General features: G+C 49.5%; 1 protein-coding gene across 16 annotated transcripts in view; it reads right to left on the bottom strand.

The window, feature by feature from the left end:
• The window catches only part of MAP4 (microtubule associated protein 4), a 238383-nt gene that overhangs the window by 5167 nt on the left and 216079 nt on the right, over positions 1 to 17137 (bottom strand). For 7 of the 16 annotated variants that reach the window (XM_030811887.1, XM_030811889.1, XM_030811892.1 and 4 more), the window contains 6 exons: positions 16693 to 16876; positions 16034 to 16093; positions 15620 to 15912; positions 14025 to 14138; positions 12055 to 12147; positions 1868 to 1949 (listed from right to left, as the gene is read on the bottom strand). In XM_030811887.1, coding sequence (XP_030667747.1) covers positions 1868 to 1949; positions 12055 to 12147; positions 14025 to 14138; positions 15620 to 15912; positions 16034 to 16093; positions 16693 to 16876 — 826 coding nt within the window. The remainder of the gene's footprint in view (positions 1 to 1867; positions 1950 to 12054; positions 12148 to 14024; positions 14139 to 15619; positions 15913 to 16033; positions 16094 to 16692; positions 16877 to 17137) is intronic. The other 9 variants (XM_030811895.1, XM_030811896.1, XM_030811900.1 and 6 more) reach the window with 4 other exon arrangements.

Here is a 17137-nt window from a genome sequence, read left to right as displayed (position 1 = left end):
ACAGGGACAGGTTGTGAAAATTGTCTGAGCCCCTAACTGTATCACACTCTAGCAAAAAGAAGGAATGATAAAAAGGAGAGAGTGACCCCGAGGCTGTGCACCGAGGAAGGAAAGACATGGACCAAGGCAGGCCCAGGATCTAGTGACCTCAGGCTAGGACGGGGAGGGAAGGTGGTCTGAACTCATGCCCAGGGTTCAGAGCTCACTGGCCAGAGTGTGCCCATGAGACCAAGGGGAGGGGTGCGGGACAAACTACCCTCAAAGAGTACCCAGCCCCTCCCGCACCCAGCAGCGTGGCTCCCCTTGGGCCCCTTCTCCTGTTTTTCCATCTCCTCTCAGCTCACATGGCAGACCTCCACGCACAGCTTCTGGCCGAGGTCTCCCGGTGTCCCATATTGGGAAACCCAGCCCTGGCAAAAACTAGACCCCAAGTGACTCAGTGTCATTAGAGAAGGAAGTATCTCATAGGAGATTTCCCAGATAAAAGGGGAAAAAAATGGTTAGTTAAGGACAGAACTGTTTTGATCTTTTTTTTTTTTTGAGACAGAGTCTCGCTCTGTGGCCCAGGCTGGAGTGCAGTGGCGCAATCTCGGCTCACTGCAAGCTCCGCCTCCCGGGTTCACGCCATTCTCCTGCCTCAGCCTCTCCGAGTAGCTGGGACTACAGGCGCCCGCCACCACGCCCGGCTAATTTTTTTGTATTTTTAGTAGAGATGGGGTTTCACCGTGGTCTCGATCTCCTGACCTCGTGATCCGCCCGCCTCGGCCTCCCAAAGTGCTGGGATTACAAGCGTGAGCCACCGCGCCCGGCCTGTTTTGATCTTTCTAAATAGAACACATTCTAAACCGGATCACACTCTTCGCTGAGAGGGAAAGGGAGTTTTTTTTTTCTTTTTGGAGACAGAATTTCGCTCTGTTGCTCAGGCTAGAGTGCAGTGCCACACTCTCGCCTCACTGCAGTCTCTGCCTCCTGGGTTCAAGCAATTCTCCAAAGGCATGCGCCACCACACCTGGCTAGTTTTTGTATTTTTAGTAGAGACAGGGTTTCACCATGTTGGCCAGGCTGGTCTCAAACTCCTGACCTCAAGTGATCCACCCGCCTTGGCCTCCCAAAGTGCTGGGATTACAGGCATGAGACACCGCGCCTGCCCTGAGGGAAGAGAGTTTTGCCTTCACCTTAACTGGCCTGTGGTGGCTAGCCTTCTGGGATACCAGGTCTGCCAGCCAGTGTGCCTGCTGCTGCGGCAGTCCTACCCAAAAATCTGCTGTAGACCCAGGAACTAGGACACGAGGCTGCTAGGGGACTACCCAAGACAAGAGCCCACCCTCTGCACAGCGACTTCCACGGGGCACTGGGCCAACCATGTTGCTGGAAGGAAACTGCATTAGTGCAAGTTGCTGAACGCCTCCCATTCTCCTGCCAGGGCTAGTGGCTGAGGCTTCACTGGTTGGGAGCACCCTTTGCTCCTGAATCTGATAGGTGGGACCTGAACACTGCCCTCTATACAGCTCCTTCAGCAGTAGCTCCTGTAATCCTCGTTTAGAGCCAACCCAGGTTCTCAGCTCAGAGTGCACCGCTTCCCCAGGCCTAGCTCAATAGTTCCACGCACACAGTAGGTACTCAAGAGAATGCCTGTGCAGATGGCTGCTGTAAGAAACTGCTCCTCCTCCACCTAGAGGTTAGCACCTGAACTCCTGCTCCCTGACAGAATGAGGACTGTGTTGTTTCCACTGCGCTGTCCTGGGTAGTCTTCATGGGATGCTAAAGGCACAGAGATGAAACCCTTGCCAGTCAGCGGGCTGCCCAGCTGACCCATGGCAGGACTACATACCCTGGAGTCCCAGTGGGCAAGGGAGGTGCCACTCACCAGGCTTGTGCTTGATGTTAGCCTTAGACCCACACTTGGAGGAGACCTTAGAGATGTCCACTTTCTTGTTCTGAATCTGAACCTGAGGAGAAGGACACAAAAGACTCATTCAGAGAGAGGGTGTACTGTCAGAGCCAACCCCATGCTACCTTTTAAATCTTCTCCATGTTCAGGGTTTCTCGCTCCCTCTGTAAGCTGCTATCTCAGTCTGTTCAAAGACAGGGTCATCTCCCTAAGTACCTAAAAGAGCCCTCGACCCACCCTGGCCCTGCTTTTTTTTTTTTTTTTTTTTTTAAAGATGGAGTCTTGCTCTGTTGCCCAGGCTGGAGTACAGTGGTACGATCTCAGCTCGCTGTAACCTCCGCCTCCTGGGGTCAAGCAATTCTCCTGCCTCAGCCTCCCGAGTAGCTGGGATTACAGGCGTGCACTACCACATCTAGCTAATTTTTTGTATTTTTAGTAGAGACAGGGTTTCTCCATATTGGTCAGGCTGGTCTCGAACTCCCGACCTCAGGTGATCCGCCTGCCTCAGGATCCCAAAGTGCTGGAATTACAGGTGTGAGCCACCACGCCCAGCCACCAGCCTTCACTTCTAACCCCACCTCCAGCCAGACCAAACCACCGTTTCCACACCCCACAGGCCTTTCTGTGCAGACCCTGTCCATGCATGCTCCAGACAGCTCTTCTGTCATTTCACCAGGTCCAAACACCAGCACCAAGACTCTCATGAAATATCCCCTTTGTTCCATCTCAAAACCTTACCTATCAACTCCTTGCCCAGAGAAACCTGAAATAACATATTTACTTCCAGTCCTTTTTAATGCATTTTCCCCTTGGGGGAGGAGAGGGGTGTGTGTGTGTGTGTGTGTGTGTGTAATCATAGTATTCCTGCTTAATCCATGTTATAACAATTTTCCCAGTGTGTGTGTGTGTGTGTGTGTGTGTGTGTGTGTGTGTAATCATAGTATTCCTGCTTAATCCATGTTATAACAATTTTCCCAGCCAGGTGCAGTGGGTCACGCCTGTAATCCCAGCACTTTGGGAGGCTGAGGCAGGCAGATCACCTGTGGCTAGGAGTTTGAGACCAGCCTGGCCAGCACAGTGAAACTCTATCTCTACTAAAAATACAAAAATTTGCATTTAAAGGTGGTGCATCTTGGCTGGGCATGGTGGCTCTCGTCTGTAATCCCAGCACTTTGGGAAGCTGAGGTGGGCAGATCACGAGGTCAGGAGATCGAGACCATCCTGGCTAACACAGTGAAACCCCATCTCTACTAAAAACACAAAAAATTAGCTGAGCATGGTGGCGGGCGCCTATAGTCCCAGCTACTCAGGAGGCTGAGGCAGGAGAATGGCATGAACTCGGGAGGCAGAGCTTGCAGTGAGCCAAGATCGCGCTACTGCACTCCAGCCTGGGTGGCAGAGAGACTCCACCTCAAAAAAAAAAAAAAAAAAAAAAAAAAGGTGGTGCATCTTTAAGTCTATAGCCATGCATGCCCTCTGAGTTGTTGGATGGGGATTCCAGCATTCCTGTGAGTGGCCCTGCTGTCCTCTAGTAGGTACTGTGGGAGAGCCTGACTTTCCAACACATCAACTCCATGCAGTGTTGCACCATTCTGGTGGGTTTCACCACAATCTATTAAATGGTGAGCTATCTTCTTGAGCCCTGTTTTCCTTTCTTTGGTGTCAGGAAATATGGTCTTCACCATGTTCCCAGAGGACAGATATAATGCCACCAGTGTTTCTCTATTTGCACCCACAGCCCAAGGCCTGGCACAGAATAACTACCACAATCCCCAGCTTGCCAGAGCCATTCTCAGTCTTGCCTGTAAAACTCGGCTCATGCCTAACCCAGCAAATCCATTATGTTTTCTTCCCCATCCTTCAATGCCCAGCTCAAAGGGTGCCTTCCATACGGCCTCGCATAGCTCTCGCTTCAATCCGTCTCTTTCTCATATCATCTCTTGAAGGGACACCACCAGGAACTATACCATAATGGCTTCACGTGTTTGATAGTTACATACAGAGTAGTTACTACTGTGAAAACACACAGCCTCTACTTTGTCTCATCTTTCCAAAAAGTCTGCAATTTTCCCTAGATAGAAATTTTTTTTTCTCCTCAATCTATAGTTCATTATACAGATATTTATAGGTATCTCCAAAATGGAAGTTTAGGATAGAGCACAGATACCTCCTCCTAAGTATGTGCTGATGACGCCATTGTAAGTGCTTTATCTGGGTTTAAAACAAGGTATCTTGTTATTTATTAGGGGAAGAAATGGCCAATTCAAGAAGAGGGAGCCATGAAGGCCTCATCCAAACATCTCCCTATCCTTATCCCTCATAAGAGACGGCATAGGGAAGGTTACTTTTACCAGCCAAAGATCTGGTAGCTGCTTAAACCAACCCAACATGGGTCTTGAAGCAATGGTGACAAGCTCATCTTAGCTGTAACCACAACAGCACCTGCAAGAAGTTAACAGAGTCACTCTCCAAGGCTTGGGCCCTCACCAAGATGTAGAGCCACACATTTTTTTCTTGTTTTGAGACAGGGTCTCACTCTGCCGCCCAGGATGAAGTGCAGAGGCATGACCTTAGCTCACTGCAGCCTCAACCTCCCAGGCTCAAGTGATCCTCCCAGGCTCAAGCCCCTCAAGTGGCTGAGACTACAGGCGCACACCACCATGCCCAGCTAATTTTTGCATTTTTTTGTAGAGAAGGGGTTTCGCCAAGTGGCCCAGGCTGGTCTCGAATTTCTGGGCTGAAGCAGCCCACCTGCCTTGGCCTCCCAAAGTGCTTGGATTACAAGTGTGAGCCACTGCATCGGCCAGGGCCACAGATTTCTTGACAGGGTTCCATATTTGAAGCCTCTATCTCTTGACCTTTTGTCTAGTATGCAATTAAAGAATAGTTGAGGGGCAGTCAGTTTCACATTAGGGATGTATTCCAGCTAGTAAATGAAGAAGTAATGCTAGAATTAGTCTTACCACGGCATATGCCTACTGAACCCACAGGTCCAGGAATTGCCAACATCACAAAAAAAGAGACAACTGAAGAATGAGACATGAATGTAATTTCTCACAGAATAAACCTCATTACCTACTTACATGTCATGCTAGCATGTGGGGAAAAAACCCAAACCAAATAAATTTAAAGAAAATTGAGGGACAACAGAATATGTTAATTAAAACCATGAGGATGTAATTAGAAGAATCCAGATTCTAGGACAAACCACTGAGCTTACCCATCAAGGAAATTACCAGTAAAAAAAGAATGAGCCAGGCACAGTGGCTCACATCTGTAATCCCAGCACTTTGGGAGGGCTGACGCGGGTGGATCATTTGAGGTCAGAAGTTCGAGAACAGCGTGGGCAACATGGTGAGACCCTGTCTCTACTAAAAATACAAAACTTAGGCTGGGCGCAGTGGCTCATGCCTGTAATCCCAGCACTTTGGGAGGCTGAGGCGGGTGGATCACCTGAGGTCAGGAGTTCGAGACCAGCCTGACCAATATGGTGAAACCCCATCTCTACAAAAAATACAAAAATTAGCTGGGTGTGGTGGTGGGCACTGTAGTCCCAGCTACTCGGGAGGCTGAAACAGAATTCTTGAACCCGGGAGGCAGAGGTTGCAATGAGCCGAGATCGTGCCATTGCACTCCACCCTGGGTGACAAAGCGAGACTCTGTCTTTTTTTTTTTTTTTTTTTTTTTTGAGACCAAACCTCACTTTGTCACCAGGCTGGAGTCCAATGGCATGATTTCAACTCACTGCAACCTCCCACTGCCTGGTTCAAGCGATTCTCCTGCCTCAGCTTTCCAAGTAAGTGGGATTATAGGCACACACCACCACGCCCAGCTGATTTTTGTATTTTTAGTAGAGCCGGGGTTTCAGGGTTTCACTATGTTGGCCAGGATGGTCTAGAACTCCTGACCTTGTGATCCACCTGCCTCAGCCTCCCAAAGTGCTGCAATTACAGGTGTGAGCCACCGCGCCTGGCCGAGACTCTGTCTTTAAAACAACAACAACAACAAAAACCCAAAAGTTAGCAGGGCATGGTGGTGCACGCCTGTAATCCTGGCTACTCATGAAGCTGAGGCAGGAGAATTGATTGAGCCCAGAAGGCGGAGGTTGCAGTGAGCCAAGATCACGCCACTGCACTCCAGCCTGGGCCACAGAGTGAGACTTTGTCTCAAAAAAAAAAAAAAATTGGCTCACACCTGTAATCCCAGGACTTTGGGAGGCCAAGGTGGGCAGATCACAAGGTCAGGAGATCGAGACCATCCTGGCTAACATGGTGAAACCCCATCTCTACTAAAAATACAAAAAATTAACTGGGCGTGGTGGCAGGTGCCTGTAGTCCCAGCTATGCAGGAGGCTGAGACAGGAGAATTGCTTGAACCTGGGAGGTGGAGGTTGCAGTGAGCTATCACATCACTGCACTCCAGCCTGGGTGACAGAGTGAGATTCCGTCTCAAAAACAAACAAACCAACCAACCCTAGGTAGCCCACACCATGAAACAGATGTAGCTTCTGACATAAGAGTCCTATGTTAGGAATACATCCTAGAGAAATAACTTGAAATGTTAAAGCTATTTATACAAAAATATGATTTTAAATGTGTTATAGCTTCATGCCTGAGGGACAGAGCGAGACTCCGTCTCGAAAAAAAAAAAAAAAAGGCCGGGCGCGGTGGCTCACGCTTGTAATCCCAGCACTTTGGGAGGCCGAGGCGGGCGGATCACGAGGTCAGGGGATCGAGACCACGGTGAAACCCCATCTCTACTAAAAATACAAAAAAAAAAATTAGCCGGGCGTGGTGGCGGGCGCCCGTAGTCCCAGCTACTCGGGGAGGCTGAGGCAGGAGAATGGCGTGAACCCGGGAGGCGGAGCTTGCAGTGAGCCGAGATTGCGCCACTGCACTCTAGCCTGGGCGACAGAGTGAGACTCCGTCTCAAAAAAAAAAAAAAAAAGAAAAAAATTATATATATATATATATATATATATATATATATATGGATCAATTTATGCATTTTTTTTTTTTTTTTTTTGAGACGGAGTCTCGCTCTGTCACCCAGGCTGGAGTGCAGTGGCGCAATCTCGGCTCACTGCAAGCTCCGCCTCCCGGGTTCACGCCATTCTCCTGCCTCAGCCTCCCCGAGTAGCTGGGACTACGGGCGCCCGCCACCACGCCCGGCTAATTTTTTGTATTTTTAGTAGAGACGGGGTTTCACCCTGGTCTCGATCTCCTGACCTCGTGATCCGCCCGCCTCGGCCTCCCAAAGTGCTGGGATTACAAGCGTGAGCCACCGCGCCCGGCCTCTTTTTTTTTTTTTTCGAGACGGAGTCTCGCTCTGTCGCCCAGGCTGGAGTGCAGTGGCGCGATCTTGCCTCACTGCAACCTCTGCCTCCCGGGTTCAAGCGATTCTCCTGCATCAGCCTCCTGAGTAGCTGGGACTACAGGCATGTGCCACCACGCCCAGCTAGTTTTTTGTATTTTTAGTAGAGTTGGGGTTCCACCGTGTTAGCCAGGATGGTCTCGATCTCCTGACCTCATGATCCGCCCGCCTCAGCCTCCTAAAGTGCTGGGATTACAGGCGTGAGCCACCGCGCCCAGCTATATGCTTAAGTATTAACAAATAAATAATATATCTAGGACTGGCTTCAAAATACTTGGAATAGGTATATACAGATAAACCAAGACTGCTCATGTAGATAGTAAATGAGGCAGGGTAAAAGGTACATCAAGTTCATTTTACTGTTTTTTTCTACTTGTGTGTGTTTGAAAATTCCCACAATAAAAAGTTGTTGTTTCTTTTTTGGTTTTTGTTTTTTGAGACGGAGTTTCATTCTTGTTGCCCAGGCTGGAGTGCAATGGCACAATCTCAGCTCACCACAACCTCCGCCTCCCAGGATCAAGCGATTCTCCTGCTTCAGCCTCCAGAGTAGCTGGGATTTAAGGCATGTACCACCAGGCCTGGCTAATTTTGTATTTTTAATAGAGACGGGGTTTCTCCATGTTGGTCAGGCTGGTCTTGAATTCCCAACCTCAGGTGATCTGCCTGCCTTGGCTTCCCAAAGTGCTGGGATTACAGGCTTGAGCTGCTGTGCCCGGCCCAGTAAAAAGTTTTAAAAAGCTTAACTGAGCCTCACTCACTTAATAAAGTCCACCACCTCTAGGCTACAGCTCCCCCTCCTTAAGTGGCTATGTGGAGGAGTCTACAATCTGCTTCCAAACGATTCCCCCACACCACCCTGCCTCCACTGTGTGCTCCAGCCTCAGGGAACCATGTGTGGTGCCTCCTTATGGGCTGGCCCAAGTGTCCCCTCCTCGGGGACCACAGAGAGCCATGCTGGCTCTCTGTGGTCCTAGGAGCAATCACGGCATCACACACCTTGCTCTGCTTGTGCTTACACAGGCTGCCTGCCGCTCTATGAGAGCCTGCAGGCACACTCCAGGTACCAAAACATGCTGTGGAAGTCAGCTGCCAGCAGGTCTCAGCACCTACTACACATGCACAGCCCCTTGCAAGGGTGAAATGGAACCAACACGGACACAAAATCTTAACTGGGACCAGCCACAGAAGAAGCCACTACATTGGCACTGGCTCATCACTCCCCTCCCTCCCCTCCGCTGGTGTCCTCCTGGCTCTCATAAAGGGGTATGTCTGTGTGTCTGTCGGGGGCATTTTTGGAGCACTAACTAGGATCCTGTTTTGAGCCTCTCATCCTGGTGATTAACTGCGTTATTTTTTTGTGTATGTGTGTGTGGGTGGGGAGTGGTGGGGGGTGTGTGTAATGCTGTTCTGTCTGCACAGCAGGTCCTCCCCCCTTTTTTTTGTGTCTCTCTCTGTCACCCAGGCTGAAGTGCAGTGGTGCCATCACGGCTCACTGCAGTCTCAACTACCCAGGCTCAAGCAATCCTCCCCTCTCAGCCTCCTGAGAAGCTGGAACTGCAGACACATGCCACCTAATGCCACCAGGCACATGTCTGGCTAATTTAAAATTGCTTTGAAACCCAGGCTGGTTTTGAAGCAATCCTCCTGTCTAGGCCTCCCAGGGCCACCATACCTGGCCTTATTTTAAAATATTTTTTTTTGGGACTGGGCGCAGTAGCTCTTGCAATAATCCCAGCACTTTGGGAGGCCAAGGTGGGTGGATCACCTGAGGTCAGGAGTTTGAGACCAGCCTGCCCAACATAGCAAAACCCCGTCTCTACTAAAAATACAAAAATTAGGCCAGGTGCGGTGGCTCATGCCTGTAATCCCAGCACTTTGGGAGGCCGAGGCGGGTGGATGACGAGGTCAGGAGATGGAGACCATCCTGGCTAACACGGTGAAACCCCGTCTCTACTAAAAAATATAAAAAATTAGCCGGGCACTGTGGCGGGCGCCTGTAGTCCCAGCTACTCGGGAGGCTGAAGCAGGAGAATAGCGTCAACCTGGGAGGCGGAGCTTGCAGTAAGCCGAGATCACACCACTGCACTCCAGCCTTGGCAACAGATCGAGACTCCATCTCAAAAATAAAATAATAACATAACATAACATAACATAAAATACAAAAATGAGCTAGGCATGGTGGCAGGCGCCTGTAATCCCAGCTACTCGGGAAGCTGAGGAAGGAGAATCACATGAACCTGGGAGGCGGAGGTTGCAGTGAGCCGAGATTCTGCGACTGCACTCCAGGCTGGGCGACAGAGCAAGACTTTTTTTTGTAGAGACGGGGGTCTTACTATGGTGCCCAGCCGGGGGGCTCATCATTTTAAACTTCACATTTCCTTGTGGTGGCTTTAGGGAGGGACTGACAGAGGCTATGGAAGGAAACAAAGCACCTGGGTCCAGCTGTGGTCAGCTGTTGTTTACCCTTATCTTCCCACCAGGAAAGACAGTAGTCGCCCTAATTCTCTCTGTTTAAGGAAGCCTCCTAAAGTGAAAAGGCTTTAAAAATACATTCACCCTGAAAACAACAAAACAAAACAAAACAAAAAAACCCTATACATGTGAGGTCATGTGTAGGCAGTATGGAAAGATCACAGCAGGTGATACATTAATGATGACTATTTTCAGAGCTCTTACATGCACCACACAACACACACAAATACATCTCTATGTCTCACCTACACAAGTGACCCGGTTCCCCCAGAACCCCTGTTCACCTTCTGTTTTCATCCAGGACAAAGCCAGGCTCAGCGGCTGCCTGGGCCCCTCGTGGGCTGGATCTTTGTCACCTCACTTCAGCTGATCCTATTCCAGGCTGACTAATTAGTCTGGTCAAGCAACTCCACTCGAGTGTAAAGGATGCCATTTCTACCCAGGCCAGAAAGAGGCAGTGGTGAGAAGATGACCAGGAAGGAGGGGCAGGAAGGAGAGTTGTGTGGGGCAAGAGAAACTCATGGCCGCATTCCTCAAGATAGAACTGCTGGGGGTGTCTGTAGGCCATGGGCAGGATGTCATGATCACCAAGGAGGAGGCAGGAGTGTTAACAGAGTCTAAAAATGATAAGGGTAAGTGGAGCAGGACCTAGTCCAGTTCAGGACAGTAAGGAGAAAGAACCGAATGAACTCAAAAGAAACGGAGGCAAGACAGGCTGTCTCACTTGGCCTGGAAGGGAGCGGTGAGGGCAGGGGCTGTGCATGGCAGCTTCTTGTGCCTCTGGCATAACTCCACAGAGTACCACTTGCCTAGGCACTGTCACAGTGACAAGCGGAAAGCACACAGAGTGTTCTTCACACACTTAACGACAGTAAGACTTCGCCCTATCTCTCCCTAGACCAGAACCTCCCTGTGAGCTGGGATCACCTGTGTCCCTAATACACATCATAGAGCTGGCACACAATGGCAGCAAGACAAAAAGAAGGATGTTTGGGTGGAAGAGGAAAGAAGACAAAAAGATAAGGAGGGAAAGTCTGGGCGCAGTGGCTCACGCCTGTAATCCCAGCACTTTGGGAGGCCAAGGCGGGCAGATCACGAGGTCAGGAGTTCAAAGCCAACCTGGCCAGCATGATGAAACCCCGTCTCTACTAAGAATACAAAAATTAGCTAGGCGTGGTGGCGCATGCCTGTAGCCCCAGCTACTCGGGAGGCTGAGACAGGAGAATCGATTGACCCTGGTAGGTGGAGGTTGCAGTGAGCCAAGATCACACCACTGCACACCAGCCTGGGCAACAGAGTGAACTCTGCATCAAAACAAAAACAAAACAAACAAACAAACAAAACAGGAAAAGGGACTAAAAAAGGAGGGGAAGAAAAAGGAGGAAGGGATTAGAAAAGGGACAAAAAAAGGAGAGCAGAAAGGGAAATGGGAGGGCCGGGCGCAGTGGTTCATGTCTGTAATCCCTAATCCCAGCACTTTGGGAGGCCAAAGTGGGTGGATCATGAGGTCAGGAATTCAAGACCAGCCTGGCCAACATAGTGAAATCCCGTTTCTACTAAAAATACAAAAATTAGCCGGGCGTGGTGGTGCGTACCTGTAGTCCCGGCTACTCGGTTGGCTGAGGCAGGAGAATAGCTTGAACCTGGGAGGTGGTGGTTGCAGTGAGCTGAGATCACGCCACTGCACTCTAGCTTGGGCAACAAAGTGAGACTTCATCTCAAAAAAAAAAAAAAAAAAAAAAAAAGAAAAAGAAAACAGGAGAAGGTAGGGAGAGAAAAAGAAAGTAGAGGAAAAACCAGAGAGCTGGAGAGCAACAAAGATGAAGAAAAACGTGGGGAAGGGATAGGAAGAAAATGTTGATTAATTCTTATTTTATAATAGCAAGGATTCAAAGATGAGCTCTGGAAAGATCCAGACATCTGTCTCAGAGAAGTTACTCCCACGGTAATTCAAGGGCATGCAGACAGACATACGCATCCCAGGAACGGACTCCAGACAGGCAACAGGTCTGCTGCTGACCGCTGTGCTCAGACCCAGGCTCTGACATAGCTGGAGAAAAATCCAAAGCCTCCCACCCATATGGGTAAAAAGATACTGAATGGATATCACCATGCTGGTGTTCAGGGGCTCGCCAGAAACACCCTGTCTAACATGGGAGCATCAAGGTCCCCTCACTTTGCTAGTCTGCTTCTTAGAGAACGCCACAGCTCAGGCCACTGGGATTCTATCTACATGGGCACCTATGTAGGGCTCTCTCCCTAGTATACCCCACAGTGGGCTATATCTCAGATGCCGGCTAACCAGAGTTTATACTTACATTACCACCTCCAGGGACATGCTTAATATTGTCCTTGGAACCACACTTGGACTGAATATGGCTGTAGCTCACTTTTTTGGAGACTATCTGGACCTGGAGTGTTAGAAAACAGAAAAAACAACACAAAGGGAGAGGACTGGTTAGAACCGACACAGGGAAGGCAGTGAGTCCACACGTGATCACAATGACCAACAAAAAGTGTTGTTAAACCTCCACCCCCACCTTCTACAGAACAGATGTGGAAAAGCACAGGAAAAGAAATGTGAAAGAGCAAGAAGGGGAGTGAAAAACGTGAACAGACAACACAACGACAGGAGCAGAGCTGCGCAGGCACTGCATGTTGGTCATCACCGCTCCTTGGGGGCGGGGCTGTGGTTCACAGGCCCAGGCAGCAGCACAACCTGATGCCCAACCAGGCACAGCCCTACCTCCTTGCTCTGCTCCCTCTTCAAGAGCTGGGCACAGTGTCCTTGGCTCTTCTCTGCAAGTCTTATCATGTGGACCTGTTCTCACCCAAAGAGGGTGCTTCCCTTAAATCTGGGCCCTGGAATGGCTGCAGCCAGACCCACTCTCAGAAGCAAAGGCTGCTCTGAGAAGCACTGGGCAGCTGGCAACAAGGGCACGGATGATACTAACAGGAAGGAGGGGCCAGTGCTCAGATGTGAATACAAATGGATACATAATCTCCAACACCAGGGGAGCAGCTACAGCCGCCACACTTAGCCCATTTGTCTCAGGGCTCGAGAAGGCATAGTATTTTTGACTCAAGGGTAAAATACCTTCTTGAATCCTCCATATGCCTAATCCTCTGCCCTGTGAGATGCCCATGCGGAAAGAACAGGCTCTAAGTAGGGCAGCAATGACGCCCAATCCTGGGGGCACAACCACACTGTAAAGTACTGGAATGGCTTCCCCTGGAACTGAGAAACACCAAGGCCCTGGCTCTAAGAGTCTGGAACAAAGAATCCTAGGACCTTCTCAAGAAGGAATAGTTGCCAACTTTGTTTCTTTGCAAATGATGCAGGTCCCAGGCTGAAGAGTTCTCCACAGAGTACAGAAATCCTGAGAAACTCCAACCCATATACCTCATTGTACCTACTCATTTCTAGCCTTTTTCACAACTTCGATGGTAAACAAGTGGTTAGCAAACTACTTAATGAGCCTTGGTCTGAACCTAGGACCTCTAGTAGTCACCCAGAAGCCACTGTGCAGCTTTCTTCACTGTAGGAATGCCCTAGGCTGAGACTTCCCGTGCTGGTCCCTAAGGGCTGGAGTGCAGGCTTCTCTGGCAGAGGCACACCTACCTGCTACAGCTAAGGAAGGAAGGTGTTGCAAGCACTCAGGAGGGGCCTGGTTTCCAGGTTTACAGAGGCAAGGGTAAAGAACCTGTGGTTTCAGCTTACCTCTGCCCTCCAGTTGATGCCGCATGCCTATACTAAGTGGGTTTCCACTGGGAATGACCATCGTAACTTTCAGTTAAGAGGTGACCCGGGGAACCAGGACAAATGAAGTTATCTCCATACCTAGTAGCGTTATGACACGGATCTTTTAGTTCAAGGTAAAGCACAGGGGCTCCAGGGTTCCAGGTGGTGGGAATTACCCCTGCCATGTCTTCCTGGTAACAAATGTGGGTGCACTGTATTTGCATCCATACCAGGTAGGTTTCACATCAAGGTCAGTGTGAAGGAAATGAAGGAAAGTCTTTGGATCCATTTTATCCAGCCAAAAATTATATATATATATATATATTCTCCAAAGGGCTAATGGGCTCCCAACTCTATTAACTTTCAAGGTTAATACAAAAAATTTTCTGATGGCTGAGTCATCAAGCACAGAGAAGGGAATATAGGGGAGAAGAAGAAGAAACTAGTTAGGGAAAGGGAAAAAGTGCAAGAGAGGGCAAGTGGCTCAGGCTGGAAGAAGTATTTTACCATCTTCACCTTCCAGAGGTGGGTCTAAATAAAACTCACTTTCCCCGCAGGTTGTTTCTGTGCACTTGCAATTGGGCCGGCTGTTTTAGTGACTGCATTAGATTCAGGCTTTCGGGTTGTAGCAGCTGCCTCTGTTTTTTTCTCTACTTTGGCCTGGATGGAGATAAAGGGAGGGCAAATTTCAAACCAAGAGGATAAGAGCTCAAATGCCAAGAAGGGAAGAAGGCTGTAGGGGACTCATATCCAGGTCAGGCCACCAGGCAAAAGCAGGTGGCCTTTGATCCTAGGCAAAACCACACATTTCCCAGGGTAGACCAAGACAAAGATCCTTGAGTAGAGGGCCACAAAAAAAGGAGCTGCAGGCCATAGTCTTGAGACATGAGGAATAGATCAAGACACTATTTAATGGAGAAAAGGCACAAAGGAAGGCTAAGACAACCAAATTAGTGATTCTGAGAGTGCGCTGGGGCATGATTTTCCAATTACAATACCCCCCACCCCATGCCAAATGTTCTGATATGCCCCAAGCAGCTGCCACGGTCACAGGAAGTCAATACTGATAGAAAGTGTCACACTCTTTAGGTATGTTGGAGCGGAAAACAATTCACTAGATCAAATCACTCAACTCCCCACCCAAGACCTCCTGTAACTTTTGCACCATGAAACCATAAGAGCAAAGACAGGGGGAGATAGGCCATCAGCAGCACAGCCCAGAGGCCTGCTGGGCACACCAGAGCCACTGTCGCTACCACAAGCAACTCTCAGGCTCTTCTCTAGACTGATCTCAGCTTGCCATCAGTGTCTTCCAACAGCACCAGGATTCCACCTCATTTTTGTCTCTCCTGAATTTCTTAACAGCTCCAGATTAAGCAATTTAAGTATTCTGCCCCTGATGGTGGTGGTGGTGTAGTGAATGACCTAGGAGACAAGATGGTCACTACTCCAGGGACCCGAACATTTTCAGACGGGCTTTCATCACCAGCTTTTCACACAGAGTTCCCATGGTTACCAACAGTTAAATAATTCTGGGATTGATGCAACCAGAAAATCTTAACCACCGGAAAAACCTAAAAGTGAAGCACTGTGATCTTTCTCCATCACTATATGCAGTGCAGTCCTGCTATTTAGGAAGGCCAGAGGCTCACAGCACGACTCATCCAGGCCACAAGAGGACACCCTAGTCCTCTTTCAGATATATTCCACTCTAGTCATGGGTTGTGGAAGTAAGATGCGTTCTACCTTCTGCCTATCGTGACATTCTCTGTGCAGGTTAAGAACCATGAAAAACTAGGCTCATGTCAAGTGTCTCTCTCACTTGCAGAGTCTCTGAGGCCTCCTCTGTTTCTTCTATAAAAGAATCCTTTTACATCCAAGCAAAAATGTAAACCCAGACCCCAACATCTAGAACAGGAGCCTTTCTTATTGAGACAGGAAGAGAAAGCCCAGAGCTCAGCCTACTCCGCCTCCCTGCTGCTGGGGCACAAAGCCCACTACAGAGCCCAGGCTGAAATACCCTGATGCTGAGTCCAGTGTCCTAACTGCCTGCTTCTTTGGTGGGCCTGGGAACAGTGGGTGGAAATGGAGGGGAGGATGCAGGGGCCAGCATGCCAGGACCCCAAGCTCCCTGGACCCACCCGGCCTCCTCCAGGCTGATGCTTGATGTTTTCCGTGGAGCCAACCTTGGAGCGGACATTCTTCAGATCGGGAGCAGAAGCATTGGTGGCCAGGCGGCTGAGCCTGGGGGTGGTGGAGCTGGGCTTGGCCGAGGTGGGCTTCTTGTCTATGGAAGGAGTTGTGGAGGGCCGGGAGGGCATGGGTGTGGCCTTGACTCGGGTGGGAGCCACCCCTGCAGCGGGGGCTGTCCCACTGAGAGTGGTGGTTTTCTTCATGGAACTGGTGGAGATGCTCTTTGGGCGACTCAAGTCAGCTGCAAAGAAGGGAGTGAGAGATAACATGGGTTCAGGGAGAGAGAGAAAAAGGGAGACTTAAGCCACAGAGGAGGTGGGGGTTCAAGTTAGGGCTCTACAAAATGGCAGATGGGCTATTACCTAGTACAGACTTTGCAGTCATCTTCTTGACTTCTGCAGGTTTTCCATCAGTCTTAATGGCTGCACAAAATATACTTATTAATACAACAGTTAACAAACTGACCTGTTGGATAGTTCATCCAATAGTGAGATTCCTCATTATTTAACAATTACTGAATATCTACTTTGAGCCAGGGACTGTGTTAGTCCCTGGGAATGGAGTGGTAAATTAGATGGTCAGGCACTGAGTCTTATTCTTCTCTACTGCCCTGATAAGCCTTCTATGTGGCCTTAAGAGTAGGCTGTCAATACATGCCTATGGACTTGAATAGCCCTCTTCTTATCATCATGTAAGCCCATGAGCACCACGTGCTAGGTGCTGTGCGTTACTAAGAAAGCAAGAGTAAATTCTACCTGGAAATTCATGAGCGGTACATTTTTCTGCCTCCACTCAAGATTTTTCTGAATACATACAGCTGCTAAGCTCACACAGAGATCAAGGCTTGTTAAGTACCAGGACCACAGGGCTACCACGGTTCCAGGTAGCCCACTAAAGACTGGTGCGTAAGCAGGCCCGCACAGCTGTTTGTGATACTAGCTAGAGCTATGGCTGGGGCAAAGCCAAGATCCCATTTTCCCCTCCCTAGTTCCCATGGGAGAGAAAGACAGGCAATACTCACCAGTGGGCTTCTTGGGCAGAAGCGTGGAGGGGCTCCTACTGCTTGGGCCAGTTGAGGCAACAGCGGTAGCTGTTGTCGTTTTTGCAACAGTCTGAGTGCTCTTGGATCCAGATCTGGAGGCCGGGGCAGAAGCTGGCTTGGATGGTGAGGCCCGCTTCTCAGGAGCCTTTGCATCTGCAATGGGCTGGAAATAGGAAAGTGGGAGTGAGGCCTGCAGGTCAGCAATAGCCCCAAGGAGTCACACTACAAGATGCTTCTTTTTGTTTGTTTGTTTTGTTTTGTTTTTGGAGATGGAGTCTCGCTCTATTGCCCAGGCTGGAGTGCAGTGGCATGATCTTGGTTCACTGCAGCCTCCGCCTCCCAGGTTCAAGCAATTCTCCTGACTCAGCCTCCAGAGTAGCTGGGACTACAGGCACGTGCCACCATGCCCAGCTAATTTTTTGTA

This window comes from Nomascus leucogenys, chromosome 4, assembly GCF_006542625.1.
Source record: "Nomascus leucogenys isolate Asia chromosome 4, Asia_NLE_v1, whole genome shotgun sequence".
In the NCBI taxonomy this organism is placed as follows: Eukaryota; Metazoa; Chordata; class Mammalia; order Primates; family Hylobatidae; genus Nomascus; species Nomascus leucogenys.
This window is presented reverse-complemented; position numbering and strand designations above follow the sequence as displayed.